The 16748-nt window shown below is 45.1% G+C and overlaps 1 protein-coding gene across 1 annotated transcript in view; it reads right to left on the bottom strand.

The window, feature by feature from the left end:
- Positions 1 to 16748, bottom strand: part of Dock1 (dedicator of cytokinesis 1) — a 499905-nt gene that overhangs the window by 379675 nt on the left and 103482 nt on the right. Inside the window, exons 17-21 of the mRNA XM_032892397.1 lie at positions 15569 to 15672; positions 14663 to 14846; positions 9640 to 9737; positions 4995 to 5084; positions 4571 to 4671 (exon numbers count right to left, since the gene is read on the bottom strand). Coding sequence (XP_032748288.1) covers positions 4571 to 4671; positions 4995 to 5084; positions 9640 to 9737; positions 14663 to 14846; positions 15569 to 15672 — 577 coding nt within the window. The remainder of the gene's footprint in view (positions 1 to 4570; positions 4672 to 4994; positions 5085 to 9639; positions 9738 to 14662; positions 14847 to 15568; positions 15673 to 16748) is intronic.

Here is a 16748-nt window from a genome sequence, read left to right on the forward strand (position 1 = left end):
TCATTAATGACGGAACAAATCACGGGAGTCAATTATGACTAAGAAATTTTTTTTTAAAAAGGGCCCAATTCAAACAATGACACATAGAGCAATATGGGCAAATCTCAAAAGCATTATGCTGAAGGAAAAAGGCCAGGTGCATAGGAGTACATGGTGTTCAAGAGAAGAAAAAACAGCTCTGATACAGAAATGGGAACATGGCTGCTTCTTTGAGAGCAACACTGACTCTAAGGGCAAGAGCAGCCTTTCTTGTGTGGGGGATAGCAATAAAGTAGAGACATCTTGTCTCCGGCACTAGTTACAAGGATGGGAAAACTGTCTGAATTCACAAAACGATTCCTCCTACACTATAGTAGCCATGAGCAAAAGTCTTGGGAATTTTATTCACTTTAAAGATTTACTTAAGTTTATGGACATGTGCATGTGCCTGTACCAGTTAATATATACCACAGGTGAGCAGATGTCCGCAGAGGTGTCAAATCCCAGGGAACAGGACTTATATATACATAGGCAGTTACAAGCCAACACGTGGTGCTGGGAAGCAAATGCAAGTCCTCTGCTGGAGCACTAGCTACGTGCAGTCTTCGAGCCATTTCTGAATTTTAAACAAGCAAAGGTACCATGGTGTAGGGTGAGGGGTCAGTGGGTGAGGGTAAAATGCTTGTCACACAGGAAAGAGGACCAAAGATCAATCCCTAGGACCCACTACAAAAGCCAGACATGGTAATAGCAGATGCTTGCAATACCAGCACCAGCAAGGTGGAAACAGAGGAGGAAGATTTGTACAATTTACAAGCCAGTGAGTCCAAGGAAGCCAGTGACCTCTGGGTTCAGTGAGAAGTCCTGCCTCAGAAAACAAGATGGGGAGAGAGTTGAAAGAGGACCTCTGACATCAGCACTAGACCTATGCATGTGCACACATCTACACAGACATATGTGCATATACAACACACACACACACACACACACACACACACACCTTTTTTGACACTTTTTAATTATATTTGATATATGTGGTTGTTTTGCTTGGCTATATGTCTGTGCACAACACGTGTGTGTGGTGCTATCAGAGTTCTGAAGAAGGCTTCAGATTGTCTTATGACTGCGACCGTTGAGAGCTGCTGTGGGTGCTACACATCAAAACTGATCCTCTGAAAGCACAGCCCATGCATTTCCTCCCCAAGATATCCTCCAGCCCGCTAGTTACAATGTTATTTAGATTAAAAAATAAGTTAAGGGGTTTGCAAGTGACCAAATAAATAAGAAGGCGTTTCTGACCCTGAACAGGTTAAAGCACTTCAGAAAGGAACCCTGAGGCATTGTGGGGGCAGCCTATACGATGGTGTAAACCGTGTGTTCTGAAGGTTGGCCTGCAGAACCCATCTGCCATGGGGGCTGGCACTGCGATTCATTGGGAAGTGTGTTCTTTGGGAAGTGCCCCAAAGCAAAGCCATTCCTTGAAGCCTCTGATACCGGGCACACGTCTGTCTTACACAGCTCCTGATATGGTTCCAGGCTTCCCAGCAGCTTATCTTTTCACCTCTATTCAAGTCAACACTCAACAATAGCAAAACAAAACAAAAACATCCATAGCACATACTTGGGAATGAGAATCCTTCCAACTCATTAATCAAAGAAAGGATTGGAATAATAATTATGGTTGACAAAGAGAATGGCCCAAACCCAGGAAATAAATCTGCACAGCCATTGCATAACTACATAAAGATCAAAACCTCTGAAGGAAGCCAAAATGGGGCAGAGCAAATGGGGCCTCAGTTATACCAATGGGAAGCGCATGGCAGCCCCATGAGACGCAGTGCATGAGACAGAAAAGAGCCATGGCATGAAGGTTACCTGAAAAGCACCTTCCTAGGAGCACCTCCTTCTCTTCTCAATAGGATCAGTACTGGTCACACCCACGGTGTCCCAGCCTCTGTGAACTGCCAAGGCAGAGAACTGTGCTGGAACTGAGGTGATGAAAAGAAGGCCCACTGCTGGGAGCTTTCTCGTTACTCACACAGCCTTTGAAAGGCAAAAAAATGGCAATATGCCTTCAATCCCAGCACTATGGAGGCAGAAGCTGGTGAACCTCTGTGACTTTGAGGCCATCTTGATCTACACAAGTGAGTTCCCAGACAGGGAAACATAATGAGACCTGTTGAGGTCTTCAGGGAACAGGATGGATGGAGGTTCTTAATAGATAATGCTGGAGTTTCAACTGACCCACAGAACATTATAAGTACCTACAATGGAAGGAGATAATATGCAGGGGCAGCCTTCACTGGGTGCTACAAATCACAAGTCAAAGCTTACTCCTTTGGTATTTCAAAGGTTGACTACTCAGATTCATTGCTGAGGAAACAAAGTTTCCACAGAATCAAAAGGTTACTGTTTTAGAGGCCTGAGAGATGGCTCGGTAGTTAGGATCACATTCTGGTCTTGCAGAGGAAGTTTGATTCCCAACAATGTAAGGCAGCTTACAATGGCTTGCCACTCCTCCAGGAGAATTGGTGCCCTCTTGTGGACTTCACAGGCATGTGCACTCACATGCATATGCCCACACCCATACAGACACATGCACACATAATTTAAATGTTTTTCTTAAACACATAGGAAAAGAATTATTACTGTTTCAAGTGTAATGTCAAATATATGAGTTCCTATTCTTTATAATACACTAATAAATAGGCTCTTATTTTTTATTAACCCTTGTAATTGATATAGAAAAGAATAGATTTACAGTCTATCAGAATGTGGACAGATATCTATTTCTAAAACACAAGTCTCTTTAGCAAAAAGCACAGACAGAGCAGGAGGATACTGATTCTTGCCTCTGCATTTCAGGCTGTCCTTATACTCATGTAGCCTGTAAGTTTGAATTTGTGATCCTCCTGACTCCTCCCTCAGAGAGTGGCCTCCACCCAGGCCCTAAGATGCTGGAACTGAAACTAAGAGCTTCGGGCACTATGCAAATCTCCACTGAGCGATATCCCCAGCAACCCCTCTAGTTTATTTTTCCGCCAGTGAGCAAGGATAGGCCCACACCAGGAAGTGGTCAGCACTGCTATGGTTTCCTGAGTTAGAGTAGGAAAGCTATGCTGAAAACAGCCTATTAGACCTGCTTGAAAGGAAATATTTAAATCAGCTACATATGGAGAACCAGCTATGTGCTTAGACATCTGGCCACATCCACAATCCCTGAATAGCAAATGCTAGTCACTAAGGCAAGAAGGCACCCCAATTTGTTCCTTTCCCGGAGATTCTATAGGAAAATGTCCAATATTCAAATCTACAGGGCATCTCCACTGAGCCAACAGAGAGATTTGAGTAAACATTAACAGAAGACTAGTAAAAGGCTCTACACAGCTTGCTCTGCAAGCTTAGGTAGTTTCTTAGGCTCCTACCCCTGCCAGGGACTCTACCCACCATCAGCCATGAGCATGAAGGATGGGGCAGGAAGGGATCTGTAGCACAACACTGGGTTGTGCCACCCACTGGCTTCAGAGACTGGCATCCCTGGACCTTGAGTTCACAGCTACATAGTCAGAGAAAACAGGCTTTTACTAAGTCTCCTCAGAAGCACAGATGGGGCCCTGGACTATTTTACAGACTCTAACTTCTAAAGTTCTTAAAGAAATAGTACGACTTTTTTTTTAAATTTCCAATGCAATTACACAATACAAAATCTGAATGCATGTCATTAAATCCCAACATGAGAGTAAGTCCAACAGAGTAAATGAACCCCAACAACTGCTTAGCGCTTGCTGTCTGAGCATCGAGGTTTATTCTGAGCTCTAATAACTCATTAGAATTCTCAAACAAGTCTATACTCATCTTCTTTTTTTGTAGACAAAAAGGTTGAAGGCCAGGGAGGTTAAGCAAATTGCCTAAGATCACACAATTCATAAAGGACAGAGCTGTCACTTAAGCCCATGTACCCTGCATGCAGTTACCAAACAGGAGGTAACTGAACTTGCGGGCCCAAGCCCCACAGTTCCCTGCATGCTCAGAGAGGGCTGGAGACAAGGGCCCTGGATGGACAGAAGAAAAAGAAGAATCTAAGTAGTTTAATGGCTAACATTTGTGTAAGAAAAGGGAAGACGTACTTTAAGGAGCAAGGAGGCTGGGTGGAGAACACAAAACTGCATTTTATGTACACACACACACACACACACACACACACACACACACACACACACATACACACACATAACCCAATAGCTTCACACAGAAACACAGCCATTTGTTCATTCATCAGCTGCTTGTTGTTGTGGCAGGAAGCGTGCATCCATACATCAGCTTCATCGAACATAAGCAGAAACTCTCAAAGATAGATGGAAGGTGTGGAGGAGGACGTGGATTTATTCCAAAATGTGAGGCTAATTTATCATATATCTCTTTCAACAAGGTTTCCCGGACTGTTGAGAAGGAAACAATAACACAAAGTAGGCCGGTAAAGCCAGAGTTTGGTGTGGAGAAACGTATGGTCAGAGGCCAAAGTCACAGAGGAGAAACGATCGCAAACATCAGAGAAGGGAGCAGTGGTTTGAAATAACACAAGAGAACTCACGTGTAGGCTAATGTCGCACTGAAGTGTTTCTTAATGTAAGTCTCCAAAACAGGATTAAAATGCTGAAACTTCCTATCCGCGATTAGTCCAATGATAAAGACCTATCAATATAACCAAAACATTCTCGTGAGTGGGACAAGGAAAGCCATTCTGGAATCTTCCTCTGTGATATGAAGAAATAAGTTGGAAACGGTCCAGGCAGAGGCCAATCACTCCCAGGTTTATATCTCCCGGTCCCAGCGTGGGGATTAACATAACTACAGTTTCACATTCAAAGTATATTTGCACTCCCCCAGGCTTCCTTTTTGATTGACTCTACAACTAAAGGCTTTCAAGGTGACTGGGATGGGTCCCTTCCGCCTTCAAAGGCTGCAGCATGAAAGAACACCTCACCCTCTGAGAGGATGAAAGGGAGGCCCCTTACCAGCGCATCAAACACCAAGGTATCAAACGTCTCACTCTCGGAGTTCTCCATCATGATGTTGAAGAGGGCATCCAAGGTGTCCTGCAGGAACTGTAAAGACACAAGAGGTCACTGAACAATCCCTGCATCCTACCTCCCCTAGCCTAGCACAGCCATGGTTTCTGGCAAGACTCGGCTTTCCTGCCTTTCTCCAGTCCAGGAATGGTGGTACATGCTGGCGATCCCAGCACAGGGGAAGCTTGGGCAGAACAATGTCTAAGCTATAGAGGGAGTGCCAGGCCCACCTGATCGACAGGGTGAGACCCTGTCTCGATAAATGTACGAATTAAGTAATTAAGCTAGCAATTTCCAATATTTTAGTCAGATAACAGATGATTGAAGCAAAATTCCACATGACTGATTTCTGGACAAAAGGAGGTCACCGTGGGAAAACCAGGAGAAGGCTAGAGCTGGGAGATGCCCTATGTCGCCCACTCCACTCAGAGACCCTTCTCAAGACTTTTCCATATTTTCATAAGGACATATCAGACTCATTTTTACCAACCAAGCATGAGTAATGAGCAGAAGTCACGGAGCACTGATTCAGCTGAGAAAGGAAAAGGCCTTCTACCAGCTGAGCCATAAAGAAGAAAATATGAGATCGTGTATGCCTGCCGTGGAGGAACACAACAGGGTGCTGGGAAGTATGTATGCAACATCAGTAACTGATAACACTGTTATTACAGTCTACTGAAACTCGCCAAGGAAATGACCATATAGGAAAGCAAAGCATCACTCACTTAATTACAAAAAAAAATGGACTCCAAAGATATGTCGCATGAATCTCACACTCTAAAGAAGATATAAGATGTACTGGATTTCACTGAACTAGTGAGATCCCCAGTGGAAGGGATGTCCGAGAGTAAGAAGGACAGCATTTGATACAATACTGACCATGAAAGGACAAAGTAAAAATGCCTCATCGTTAGTCAGTAGAGACACGCAACTGAAACCATGCCGGTGCCCACACACCACCCACTGTAAAGGCCATCAGCAAAAAGACAGACGACAGTTCAGTGTGGGAGAGGGTGCATAAAAATGGGAGCCTTTGTGCACTCACTGCTGGGGGAAATATAAAATTTTACAGAGTACAGAGACTTTGGAGAGCAATTTGACAGTTCCTCAAAAACTTACATCTATATTAACCCTCTAACTCAACGGTAGCATTCCTGGATACAAAGCCCGTAGAAAAACATAATGCTCACACAAACAAAGACAGCCAAAAGACGTAAAGCAGCACTGTACATCATTGAAAAAAAGGAAATGAAACCAAAAGTCCATCCCCTGAAGGATGGGTGAGCAAAGTGAATGCTTTCTATCTATCCCTATCTATCCTCCCATGGGACCGTCACTAAATCACTTGGGGACAGGATGTCTCTAGGAAAGATATAGTGGATATTCTGTCCACTAACCAAATACAGGAAAAGAAACTAGACTGTGGGTGCAGAGACTCTGGGACCTGACTGCTGATAGGTCTGGACTTCTTTTGTGAGTAGAGAAACTGTTCTTAGATCGTACTGGGGATTTCACAACTCTATAAATATATTAAAACTATTGAACTGAACAGAGTTAAAAAGGGGGAAATTTTATGGTATGTAAGTTATGTCTCAAACACCACGGGGGGGAAAATAACTGTTTTTAAAAAGTAAGTGAGTGAAGTGGCCACAGGCAGAATATCAAAGGAGTGGCCGAGTCAGAGGTAGGGTTCAGATTTTGAGATGGTTAGCCTTTACGAGAGCACCCAAAGACCCTGGTAGACAATAAAGGGATCTTATACACCTTTTTGAAGAGTGAGGACACAAGCCACAGGAACCTGTTCTCAAACTAGCGCCAGCCCCAACTACCTACCTGTGCTTCATGCTTTAAAACCAGAATAAGTGGCAGGAGAGCTGGGGCTCAGACAGACAGGAATCCACACTGTGCTACCCAACCTCTACTAACAGAGAAAAGAGGACACACAACTAGCCAGAGATAAACTACTGTTTCCATCAAGAACTGGAGTCTGGATATAACAAGATCTTTATCAACTCTGATGGTTTGGGTCTGTACACCCTTGTTACATTCCCATAGTTTTCAAATTGTAAACCAAAGGTCAAAACTTCATGCCATCTGCTAACAGCCTAGTGTCCCTGCCAGGAAGCTCTCTGGGTAGCAAGCTCAGTTCATGCAACCTCCCAGCCATAGGCCTACCATTGGCATTCAAACAGATGACAAGGTCAGCAGCACAGAGTCAGAACTGAAGAGAACAGAGCCTCCCTCTCTGGACACAGTACCTGGTAGTCAGGGACAAGCATCTGGAAGGGTCCCCACATATAGCCAAAGACCTGATGCTCAGGTACCCTACCCTTACTCTCTGAGCCACCAAGAGAAGAGTCAGGCAGCCATTGCTATTCTCCATCTTCTTGTGAATCCATTTCTCCTACTATGTGTGCAAATTCCTTTCTCAATCTATCAGGCACTGCTGTCCCTCCTCTACCAGCTATGAAAACACACAAGGAAGTCATGGAATAAAGGATCATCTATCAATGTTTCTAAATAAAGAAGAAAGCGCCTTATAAAGCCACATAGCTTGAGTCCTGCTGACCATCAGAACTGCATGCATTAGAGAACTCAGTTCATCTCTCCAGGAACAAGCATGACTGGAATATATGGTGGCAGAGGAGAAGCAATGGGTCAAGCACACCAGGAAAGGCTAGGTTAGGTCGACCCAGCCCAGGCCAGGAGAACCAGTGATCACTGGAAGAAGGGAAAAGAAGTAGGAAAATCACTTCCATGGGGAACATTCAAATAGAACAATACACTAGCAATGGAGAATGGAGAAGAGGACAAGATGATTCTAGATTTGTTTTTTCCTGGTATGACGTCAAATCAATAGAAGTACCATGAATGCATGACACCAGGACTTCAAAATGAAAGAGACTATTTCATTAAATGCACCTCTTTTAAAGTATGTTCATGTATCCCAGTTTCCATCTGAACTGGGGATTTAGAACCCAAGGAAGTCTAAAAAGCAATTAATGTTGTCCAAGCCATTGGTACAAGAGCAGGACTGAAGAGATGATTAAAATTTTAAGATTAGCAAGAGCATGTTTGAGCGGTTACACAACGGATGCAGGAAAGGAGTGCAAGCAAATTAATTCACGCTGAAGTTAAGCACATTGCTGGTTAATTAAGGCCATTTTAAGTAATTAATTTTCCAGAGATAAGGCAGTCCCCTACTGCATGCTCCTCTCACAGAGGGTGAAGAACTGAAGAGGCGATGCGCTGACTAGGAATAGAGAAATGATCTATGAAACATCATAGACCACTAGCCAGCTGAGTGTCCTCTGGCCCAGAGGTATCACCCTGACAACGATGACATTTCCATTTACGCAAGGAAATGTCATTCAAGCACCTTATATGGAACACGGGGGAAGAACCCAAGGCAGGAGAGGGAGTAGAAGAGGCAGTATGCTAGAAGTACTAACATTAGAGAACTTAAGGGACAGAACCTGATGCTGACGGGAGTTCAGATCTTGGCTCTGACTGAAGGCTCCCAGGTCAGGACACTGAATAGAGAGGATCTGAACAAATAGCCATAGCTACACGGTACAGAGAGTGCCTGTGGGATGCTCAGCTACAAATCATACAGAGAGGTTAGGAGCCAGAGATCAAAAAGGTTCAGAGTGAAAGTATCTTCCGGATGGGACTGCTAGCTGCTCTCACGAATACATAACAGCTGTGATTGTCTGCACAAGACCTGTACAAGATCAAACCAGATGAGCCCCTCCCACTCAATGACAGTTGTCCCACTAGGGACAGTTAATTGCTCCTCAGGGAGAGTCTGTTTTCCTGAAGGTTGTAGCTTCTGATGCTATGGCGAATGGGCTTCACAAGTTAGAGTCTATGGATAAAGAGGTGTGGGGATGAACCTGAGAGGAGTTGAGGGGAGGAGGGCAAGAGGGGAAGGGGTGAAGATAATCAAAAAGAATTGTATGAAATTCTCCAATGATGAAAATATTAGAAACAAATACATGCAAAAGCAAACAACTCTAATTAGTAACGAACATTTCTCCAGAGTGGAAATGAGAAGCTAGGACAAGAGTTCAGTATCACATAGGTAGGAAATGACCAGGTCCGACCCTTGGTGCTTATAACAGACTACCATGCCCAGAGCTGGCTATATCCTGGTAAATTCTGAGTCAGTTGAAGAATCATGACTCAGTAGCTAGGATGGTGACAATGGCCATGGTAAGAATAAAACAACCCAGTACAAACAGGACATCCACATGGGTTAAAAACAGATCACATGTCCCAGGAAACCCTAAGAACCTAGAAAGGAAGGCAGTGACTGACATGGCTGAAAGAGGCCATTGAGCATTGTAAACACAGCATTGAGGACTCATCAAAAGAGAAAACAGCACCCAGGAGCTGATGGGTTCAAAGATTATACTTCCAAATTAAGCCGCTTAGCCCTTCCGAAGAGAGTCCAGCCGCTCTGTGCACATACAGACTTACGTCATTGTTAAGTGATTTTAACCAACCAGCGTTTTGCCCTCCCTCACAGTCAGTACATAATAGCAGGAAGAAAACACAAGCCCAAGCCTCCCTCCACAGCCCGTGTTACCTTCACCACTTCGCCACCATCCACCTTCATCAACTGTCTCAAGTTCTGCTGCAGAAGGTTGGTGTTGGATCTCCACTTCAACAGCCCCAGGAGGTCCACTGCAAACAGAGCAGCAGGATCAGCTCCCCCTTAACAGCAAGGACTTGGCCTCGAATTCACGTACTTTGTGAGGTTCTCTGCAAACACTTCTCAGAAGAAAACTCAACCCGACTTCAGAAGGTTCACTTGCTAAATACTTCATTACTGAGTGCTAACACATGTAATAGCAGTATAGCTGAATTCACTATTTCCAGCCACGTTTGCCATAGAATGATTTCCATGTAGGAGCTTTCTACATGCATTTGGGAACCACATGGGACAGGGGGTGATCCCCACCTATTGGAGGCCGCTGCTAACCCTTGGAACAGAGGTGCCAAGCCCTTATCCCCCAAGTGGCTCTTCATGCTCAAGAACAAATGTTTATTATTTTAAAATGAAACAAGTTTAAGTCCTGAAAGTACAAATTGGATAATCTGTGGAACCACAAAGACTATGAAGAACTGAGAATCCTCTTTGATCAGCTGCCTGCTGCCCTCTTTGCTATTTGTAGGTCTTAGCAGAAAAGTCCAGAATAATAGAATATACTATCTTTCAAAGATCCAAAGGAGGGGGGCATATATCTGGTGTGTGTGTGTGTGTGTGTGTGTGTGTGTGTGTGTGTGTGTGTGTGTGTGTGTGTGTGTGTGTGTGTGTGTGTGTGTGTGAGTGTGTGTGTGTGTGTGTGTGTGTGTGTGTGTGGGGGTGCATACACAGTGCATGTATAGAGGTCCAACTCCAAGTATTTATTCCTCTACTGCATGTTGTTTTTTACAACAGGGTTCCCCACTGAATCTGGAGTTTGACTCAACTCAATGGGCCGGGCATGGAGCTCCAGGAATCCACCTGTCTCCATCTGCCTCTACCCACCTACTGCCAAGTGCTAGGGCTGCAGACACATGATCCTGCTGCTTGCTTTTATGTGGTGCTAAGGACCCACACTCATATCCTCATGCTTGCAACGCAGACTATCTACAGACTAAGACATCTTCCCAGGCCTCGGGGGATTTTGGATGGGTTTTCCTTTTTTTTAAAGCTTGAAGGATTTTTCTTAAGACATTAAGATGTTCTTTAAGGCAGGAAGAGAGAATCTCAGCCCTCTCTAGGAAAGCCCGCATTCCCATACTTTCTCCCTTGCAGTTATATTTCTGTGCCATCACTTGCAAAAAAATGTAACTGGCCGAACTGCATCTAATCGACTGCTTATGGGTAGCGGGAGCATCGGCTAGAGAAGAGACGATAAGCACCGAAATAAACAAGTAAACAATAAATAAGTAAAGCCAAGGCTTCTATTAACACTGAAAGCAAGCATATAATTTTGGATCTAGGTAAGAATTTGGTAAACAGACATGCATTCTCATCTCAGGATCAGACCACACAACCACCTACACCCCATACAAACTTTCATGTGTTTCACATCACCCCGGGCATCCCTGATGACTAGAAGAGTAAAACCAGAGAGGGGCGGCATTCAGCACCCACATACAGTGTGGATTATGTAAAGCCAGCTGAGTCACACAGTAACTACAGAACACTGGGCAGGGAGTTTCCCTTGTCTCCTTGTCTGAACAGCTGCTACAATGCCGCATAATTTGCAGGGCAGCTAAAAGCAACTATACAACATGTAGGCAAGCTGACGGCAACGGCAAACATAAAAGCAGCCAGCAGCCGTCCTTCAACTATGAAAGCAGCTAGAAATTCCGGGCGGAAGTTGACGAGTTGTGATTCTAACTGGAAGTAAAGTAACAAGAAAGGATCCATCTTGATCTGACACTCCTGGTCCAAGGGTTGGGGGGTATCGCCATCTCTCAAGTGATCAATGTCTCTTTAATGGAGACCAATGCATCATCTAAGCCCCATTCATTCCAAGTTGGTGTCACATGTCATGTGACTGCAACTTTCAAGTTTTAGTTATTTACTTATTCTTGGGAGGGTGTTATTTTGTTGTCATTTATTTGGGGTTTTTCTTTCCATCTTTTTTTTGGGGGGTGGAGGTTGTTTTTGTTGTTGTTTTGTTCTGTTTTGTTTTCCTTTTCTGAGACAGGGCTCATTAGATGGGTCAGACTAGCCTGAAGCTTACTGCAGAACTCAGGTTGTATTTGAACTTGTAAACTCTCCTGCTTCAGCAACCACACCCCATCCCACCTGACAAAAACTGCGATTATAACATTTGTACTGCCCATCTGGGCTTTGTACTGAAAATATGAGGAAAGAAGTCCAGATGAGAATATTAATAAATCACCTCATGAGGGAAGGGGTGCTTAAGGAAACGGCTTGTACCTCCCCCACAAACTACCCAGTCAGGAAAGGCCTCCATTCCCAGGGACGAACTCAACACGGCTGGATTCATAATTATTCTGTGTTTCATGGCTCCCTTCCCTCTCGTTACACAGTGAGCTAACTGAGACGAGGGATCACCTCTTCCAGCTCTTCTCCTATCCCCTATGGCAGCCCACACAGCGCTGAGGACAGAGATCTTTAATACAAACCTTGATGAATAATTCAGCCCCTGCTTTTTTTTTCCTAAGTAATGGAACTTTGCGAGAACAAATTATGGTTTCAGGAAAATGATTACCCCAGGGGAGAATTTGGGATTCCACACTCAGTCGCCAACTAGGGCACCCCCATCTTATATACTCCTGGCATGGCACAATCCCAAAAAGGGGGTATCAATGCTGGCATGAAATGAAAGCCAGATTCCTCCTTCTGTTCAGTGAGCAGCATCACTTTGGAATTTCCTTGTTGCTTGGCAACAGCTGCTGCAGAGACCAGGGCTCTCTCCCTGGGTACCAGGGAGGGAATCACCCTGCAGATGGTAAGATTCAAGGAGCTGTAAGGTGAAAAAGGCATCCACACACCACCCTTGGAGGCCTCCCCTTCCCCCCACCACTCTCAGATGTGTGGTTTTAAAACGATACTGTGGATGAGACTTGCTTTGAAAGGAAATGATGATCAAATTTCAGACAACTAGCAATGCATCTGGAATATTGACCCACATATAAGACAGTGGCTTCCTCCGAAGTCAGAAGTGACACAGAGCGGGCAGACCTCAGCACCTGCTCAGACACTAAAGCACCACACATGGGGTCAATGACCAAGCCAGGGACACCACCCTCAGTCTGCACTGAATGAGGCACAAATACTAGTCCATGTATCCCAGTTTGGGTACGAGGTGAGAAGCTCATTCCCAGTACTGGAATATTCTTTGCGCAGCCCAGTCAGTAGCTGGAGCCCACACAGCTGACTCATGTCCCTGAACACCAAGGGCCTGCACAATCCTCCCTTCCCCCACCACTTGCACAAATCCGGTCCCTCTGGGAGGTGTGGGGGTTGGGGGAGTCATTTGCTGGTGGGGATTACCACAGGCCGCAAATAGGGAGCCTTCAGGCATGATTCAGACAAACCCACGATGATTTGGCAACCAAGAAGTGTCCAGATAGTACCAAAGTATCGGTGTTCACACAGACTCAAACAACCCAGACGTGTCTGGATGACTTACAGCCTCTCACTAATATTTTACTCGGGAGGCCAATGGTGGGAAAGCCTCACTGGGTAAAGCTGGGAATGAGAGAGGGAAGCATCAGGTGGAGAAAGTTTGAAAGATATCTGACCCAGGGCTGGCAAGCCCAAGCCTTCAGGACAGCAGCGTTTCTCCCTTCCAGCCTTCCAGAGTCCCGTCTTCCAAAGGACGGGTTTCTTCCATGCTAGGTTAATCCAGTGCAAGCACGAAAGATGTCTGCTCCTCAGCAAATCTCAGACTCCAGCCATGACTGACAGGCAACACAGAGATGTGATTCCTGATAATGACGGACATTAATAATCACAACTCATATCAGGCAGTTAAGAGGGAAAAAAATTGGATTTTCAAGCTCCATTTCAAGAGAGCATAAAGTCTCTACACAGCTGTGATACGGCCGCATTAGGAGGATGCGGTTTTTAAATGAGGGATTTGTGCAGAGAGCCTCTGCCTCCTCCAGACAGAGTCACGGCAACAGCCCTGGTGTGCTCTGAATAAGAAGTATCTCCACTGGACTGCCGTGACTCTGAGGAGGCTGCAAGCAGTGGGAAATGAACTCGGCCAGCCCAGGGACATGAGGCATCATCGGATGAGTGAACTGCCACATTAGGCTGAGTTTCGTGTATGAGGACCAGCAAGGAGGTCGTATCTCACACTGCAAGCAGGGGGTCTAAAAATGTCACGCCAACCAACTTCTCCAGGAAAGATAACTGGGAATTATCTCCAGGAGAATCAAGACGGGGGAAGACACATAGAAGGGAGTACCTCACATCTGACAGTGTACATACTAGCTGGAAAGCTCTGGAAGCAGCCATTAGTCACATGTGTATCAACAAGCACAGCTGGGTTGAAAGCACCCTTACTCAAGGTCATCTCCAGGGTTAAATTAGAACTAAAGTTCAGCTCCATTTCTCTGATCCGATTTCAAACCTTGTAAACTTTCCTTGATGCCCTGTTTCCTTCTTTTGGCTGGAAAGCATCCTAAAAAGGACGTCGAGAGCTGGCAAAATGGCTGAGTGGTTATGGGGCCTGCCAATAAGCTTGATGAACTGAGTTCAATCCCCACTATCCACACAGAGAAGGGAAAGAAGCCAATGTGTCCTCTGACTGCCCACACACACACACACACACACACACACACACACACACACACACACACACACACACACTGCAAATAAACACACTTAAGAATTAAAAAAAAAAAAGTCCTTTCATTGTTTAATCTTCCGGCTAAGTTAATCCTCAGACCAAAATAGAAGTGTGAATTTTAAACTCTGACGGATGCCACTTCCTCTTCCCAAGCACATCGACATCTATGTGGGTCCTTATCAAAGGACAGAGAGAATGACGTCCGAGCACCTACAGGAAACTCCTCCACTCAACAAGCAGCCAAAGGGGATGTGATTGAGAGGGAGGAATTCTAGAACTCACCATTCTGGGTCAGTTTGGTGGAGCACACCAGCGTAGAGATCTGGAAAGAATCTTTACTGATGGTGCAACTCCCAAGACTCTGCATTCCTTTGCCTGTGGCTGAGTGGCCCTTTTCTTCCAACTCTCCCTTGGTACTAGGGAGGCTCAAGTATGTGGCAGCGTCTTCCAGCTTTTTGGCTTCAGCCTGTGGGTTTGATCGTACATTGTGTCAAACAACATTCACTGAGGCCACACACCAGGTTTTGCATGTTTCTTATGCTGACTTCGTTCAACCCCCGACACCCACTTCTACGTTGTGTTCTACAATGTACTTTAACGGTCTTCCCTCTTCCAGTGGATTAAGTCCCATCCTCAGTCTTCATATACAGCACCGAATGTGTTATGCCTGTCAGCTTCTCTCATTAGGAACAGCAAAAGGGCTGGTCACCATAACTGCTCATTTACATAATTAAATGTAGCTCCGTACTATGGAGCAGCTCTGTCCTCTGGTGAGAAATGTCAACTGTGATGTTCATCTTGATCACAGGCTTGATTGAAGTGAGAAGTCATGGGAGTTTGGTAAAGCACACCTCTAAGTGTGTCCATGGCAGAGAATTAACCATGAGGGAAAAGTTACTTCCTGACACCAGATACACCCAAAGACAGGAGACCGACCCTGATGAGATAAGAAAAAGACTGCTCTCACAGGATTCTTCTCACTCTGCTTCCTGGCCAACTGGATGTGGTCTTCACATCCCGCCCTGCCTACCACTAAGGACTAAAACCACTGACCTTGGTATTGGGCTACACCCTGCCTCCCTTTAATGGTTTTGCTCAGGTACTTAGTCACAGTCATGAAAAGCTAACAGCTCAGCTCAGCAGAGGACTTCACTAGGGCTCCCAGGGTCCCCAGGAAGATGTGCTCACCTTGTAGACAATAAGATCATGCTCCCCGTCTCTCAGCGTGGTCCCATCATATCTCATCAGCTTCACAAAGGCCAGTGCGAAGATCTTCTCAGATTTATCCTTGGCTGCAAAGAAAACCAATAATCGCCTTCAACTACAGTCAGGACAAAGTGACATTAGCACTTGCTACCAAGACATCTTTGTGAAGACAATCACCAGCCTGCACAGGTGAAGCCAATGGAGGACGGAGAAACAGACCCCACAGTCACCAACAGGAAGATTCACATCGGAAGGATCGACTGTCCTCAAACTAGTTCAAAGTCTCAGGGAAGAAGAGACTGTGGAACATGACAACTGACTCGAAAATAAAGCCAGGAAGGTTTTGCAGAAGAATGTGAAGGAAAGTTCATGATGCTACGATGCCAGAGTGAGTAGGAAGAACCAATTTGGTAAGCATGGCATGATTTGAACAGGAACAGAGAGACTAGGATGTGAATGGGGGAATAAATCTAGGACGTGGGAAAAGGCCAGTGCAGGAAGGAAAACTGCTTAGCAATATAGAAACCCAGGGTCCTAGCGCACCCACCTACCTCTAGGGGCCCCCATGAGAAGTTCTAGGGCCTTTAGCAAAAAAGTGCAACAGCCAGGTCTACATGCTGTGCTCCGGCTTTCCCTTCCTTCAAGCTTCTGCACAGCATCTAAAACAATCAGCTACCTGCTTCCATATGTTACCAGCAGCTGATGGGATTTTCTTCATGGTTCGCCATCAACTCTGGGTGATACATGGGAGTGGGGGATTTGTTATGTTACTGCTAGTGTCTGTCTACTGAGCCCTGAAATCTAAGGCTTTGTGAGTATGTGTGTCTGTGTGTGGATATACATGTGAATGTGTGTATGCATATACTGTACATACATACATGTATATGTTGTTTCTCTGTGTGTATATGTGTACACATGTATATATACATAGATCTATATGTGTGTATCTGTATGTCCATGTGTGTATATTTGTGTATGTATATGCATGTATACACGAGTGAGTATACTATCATATCATATGCAAGTAGTGTCTTCTTCCTTTCCAATTTGTATCCCTTTGACCAACTCCTTTTGTTGTCTAACTGCTCAGGCTAGGACTTTGAGTACTATACTGAATAGGTAAGGAGAGAGTGGGCAGCCATGTCCAGTGCCTGATTTTAGT

The sequence above is a fragment of the Rattus rattus genome, chromosome 2, assembly GCF_011064425.1.
Source record: "Rattus rattus isolate New Zealand chromosome 2, Rrattus_CSIRO_v1, whole genome shotgun sequence".
NCBI lineage: Eukaryota > Metazoa > Chordata > Mammalia > Rodentia > Muridae > Rattus > Rattus rattus.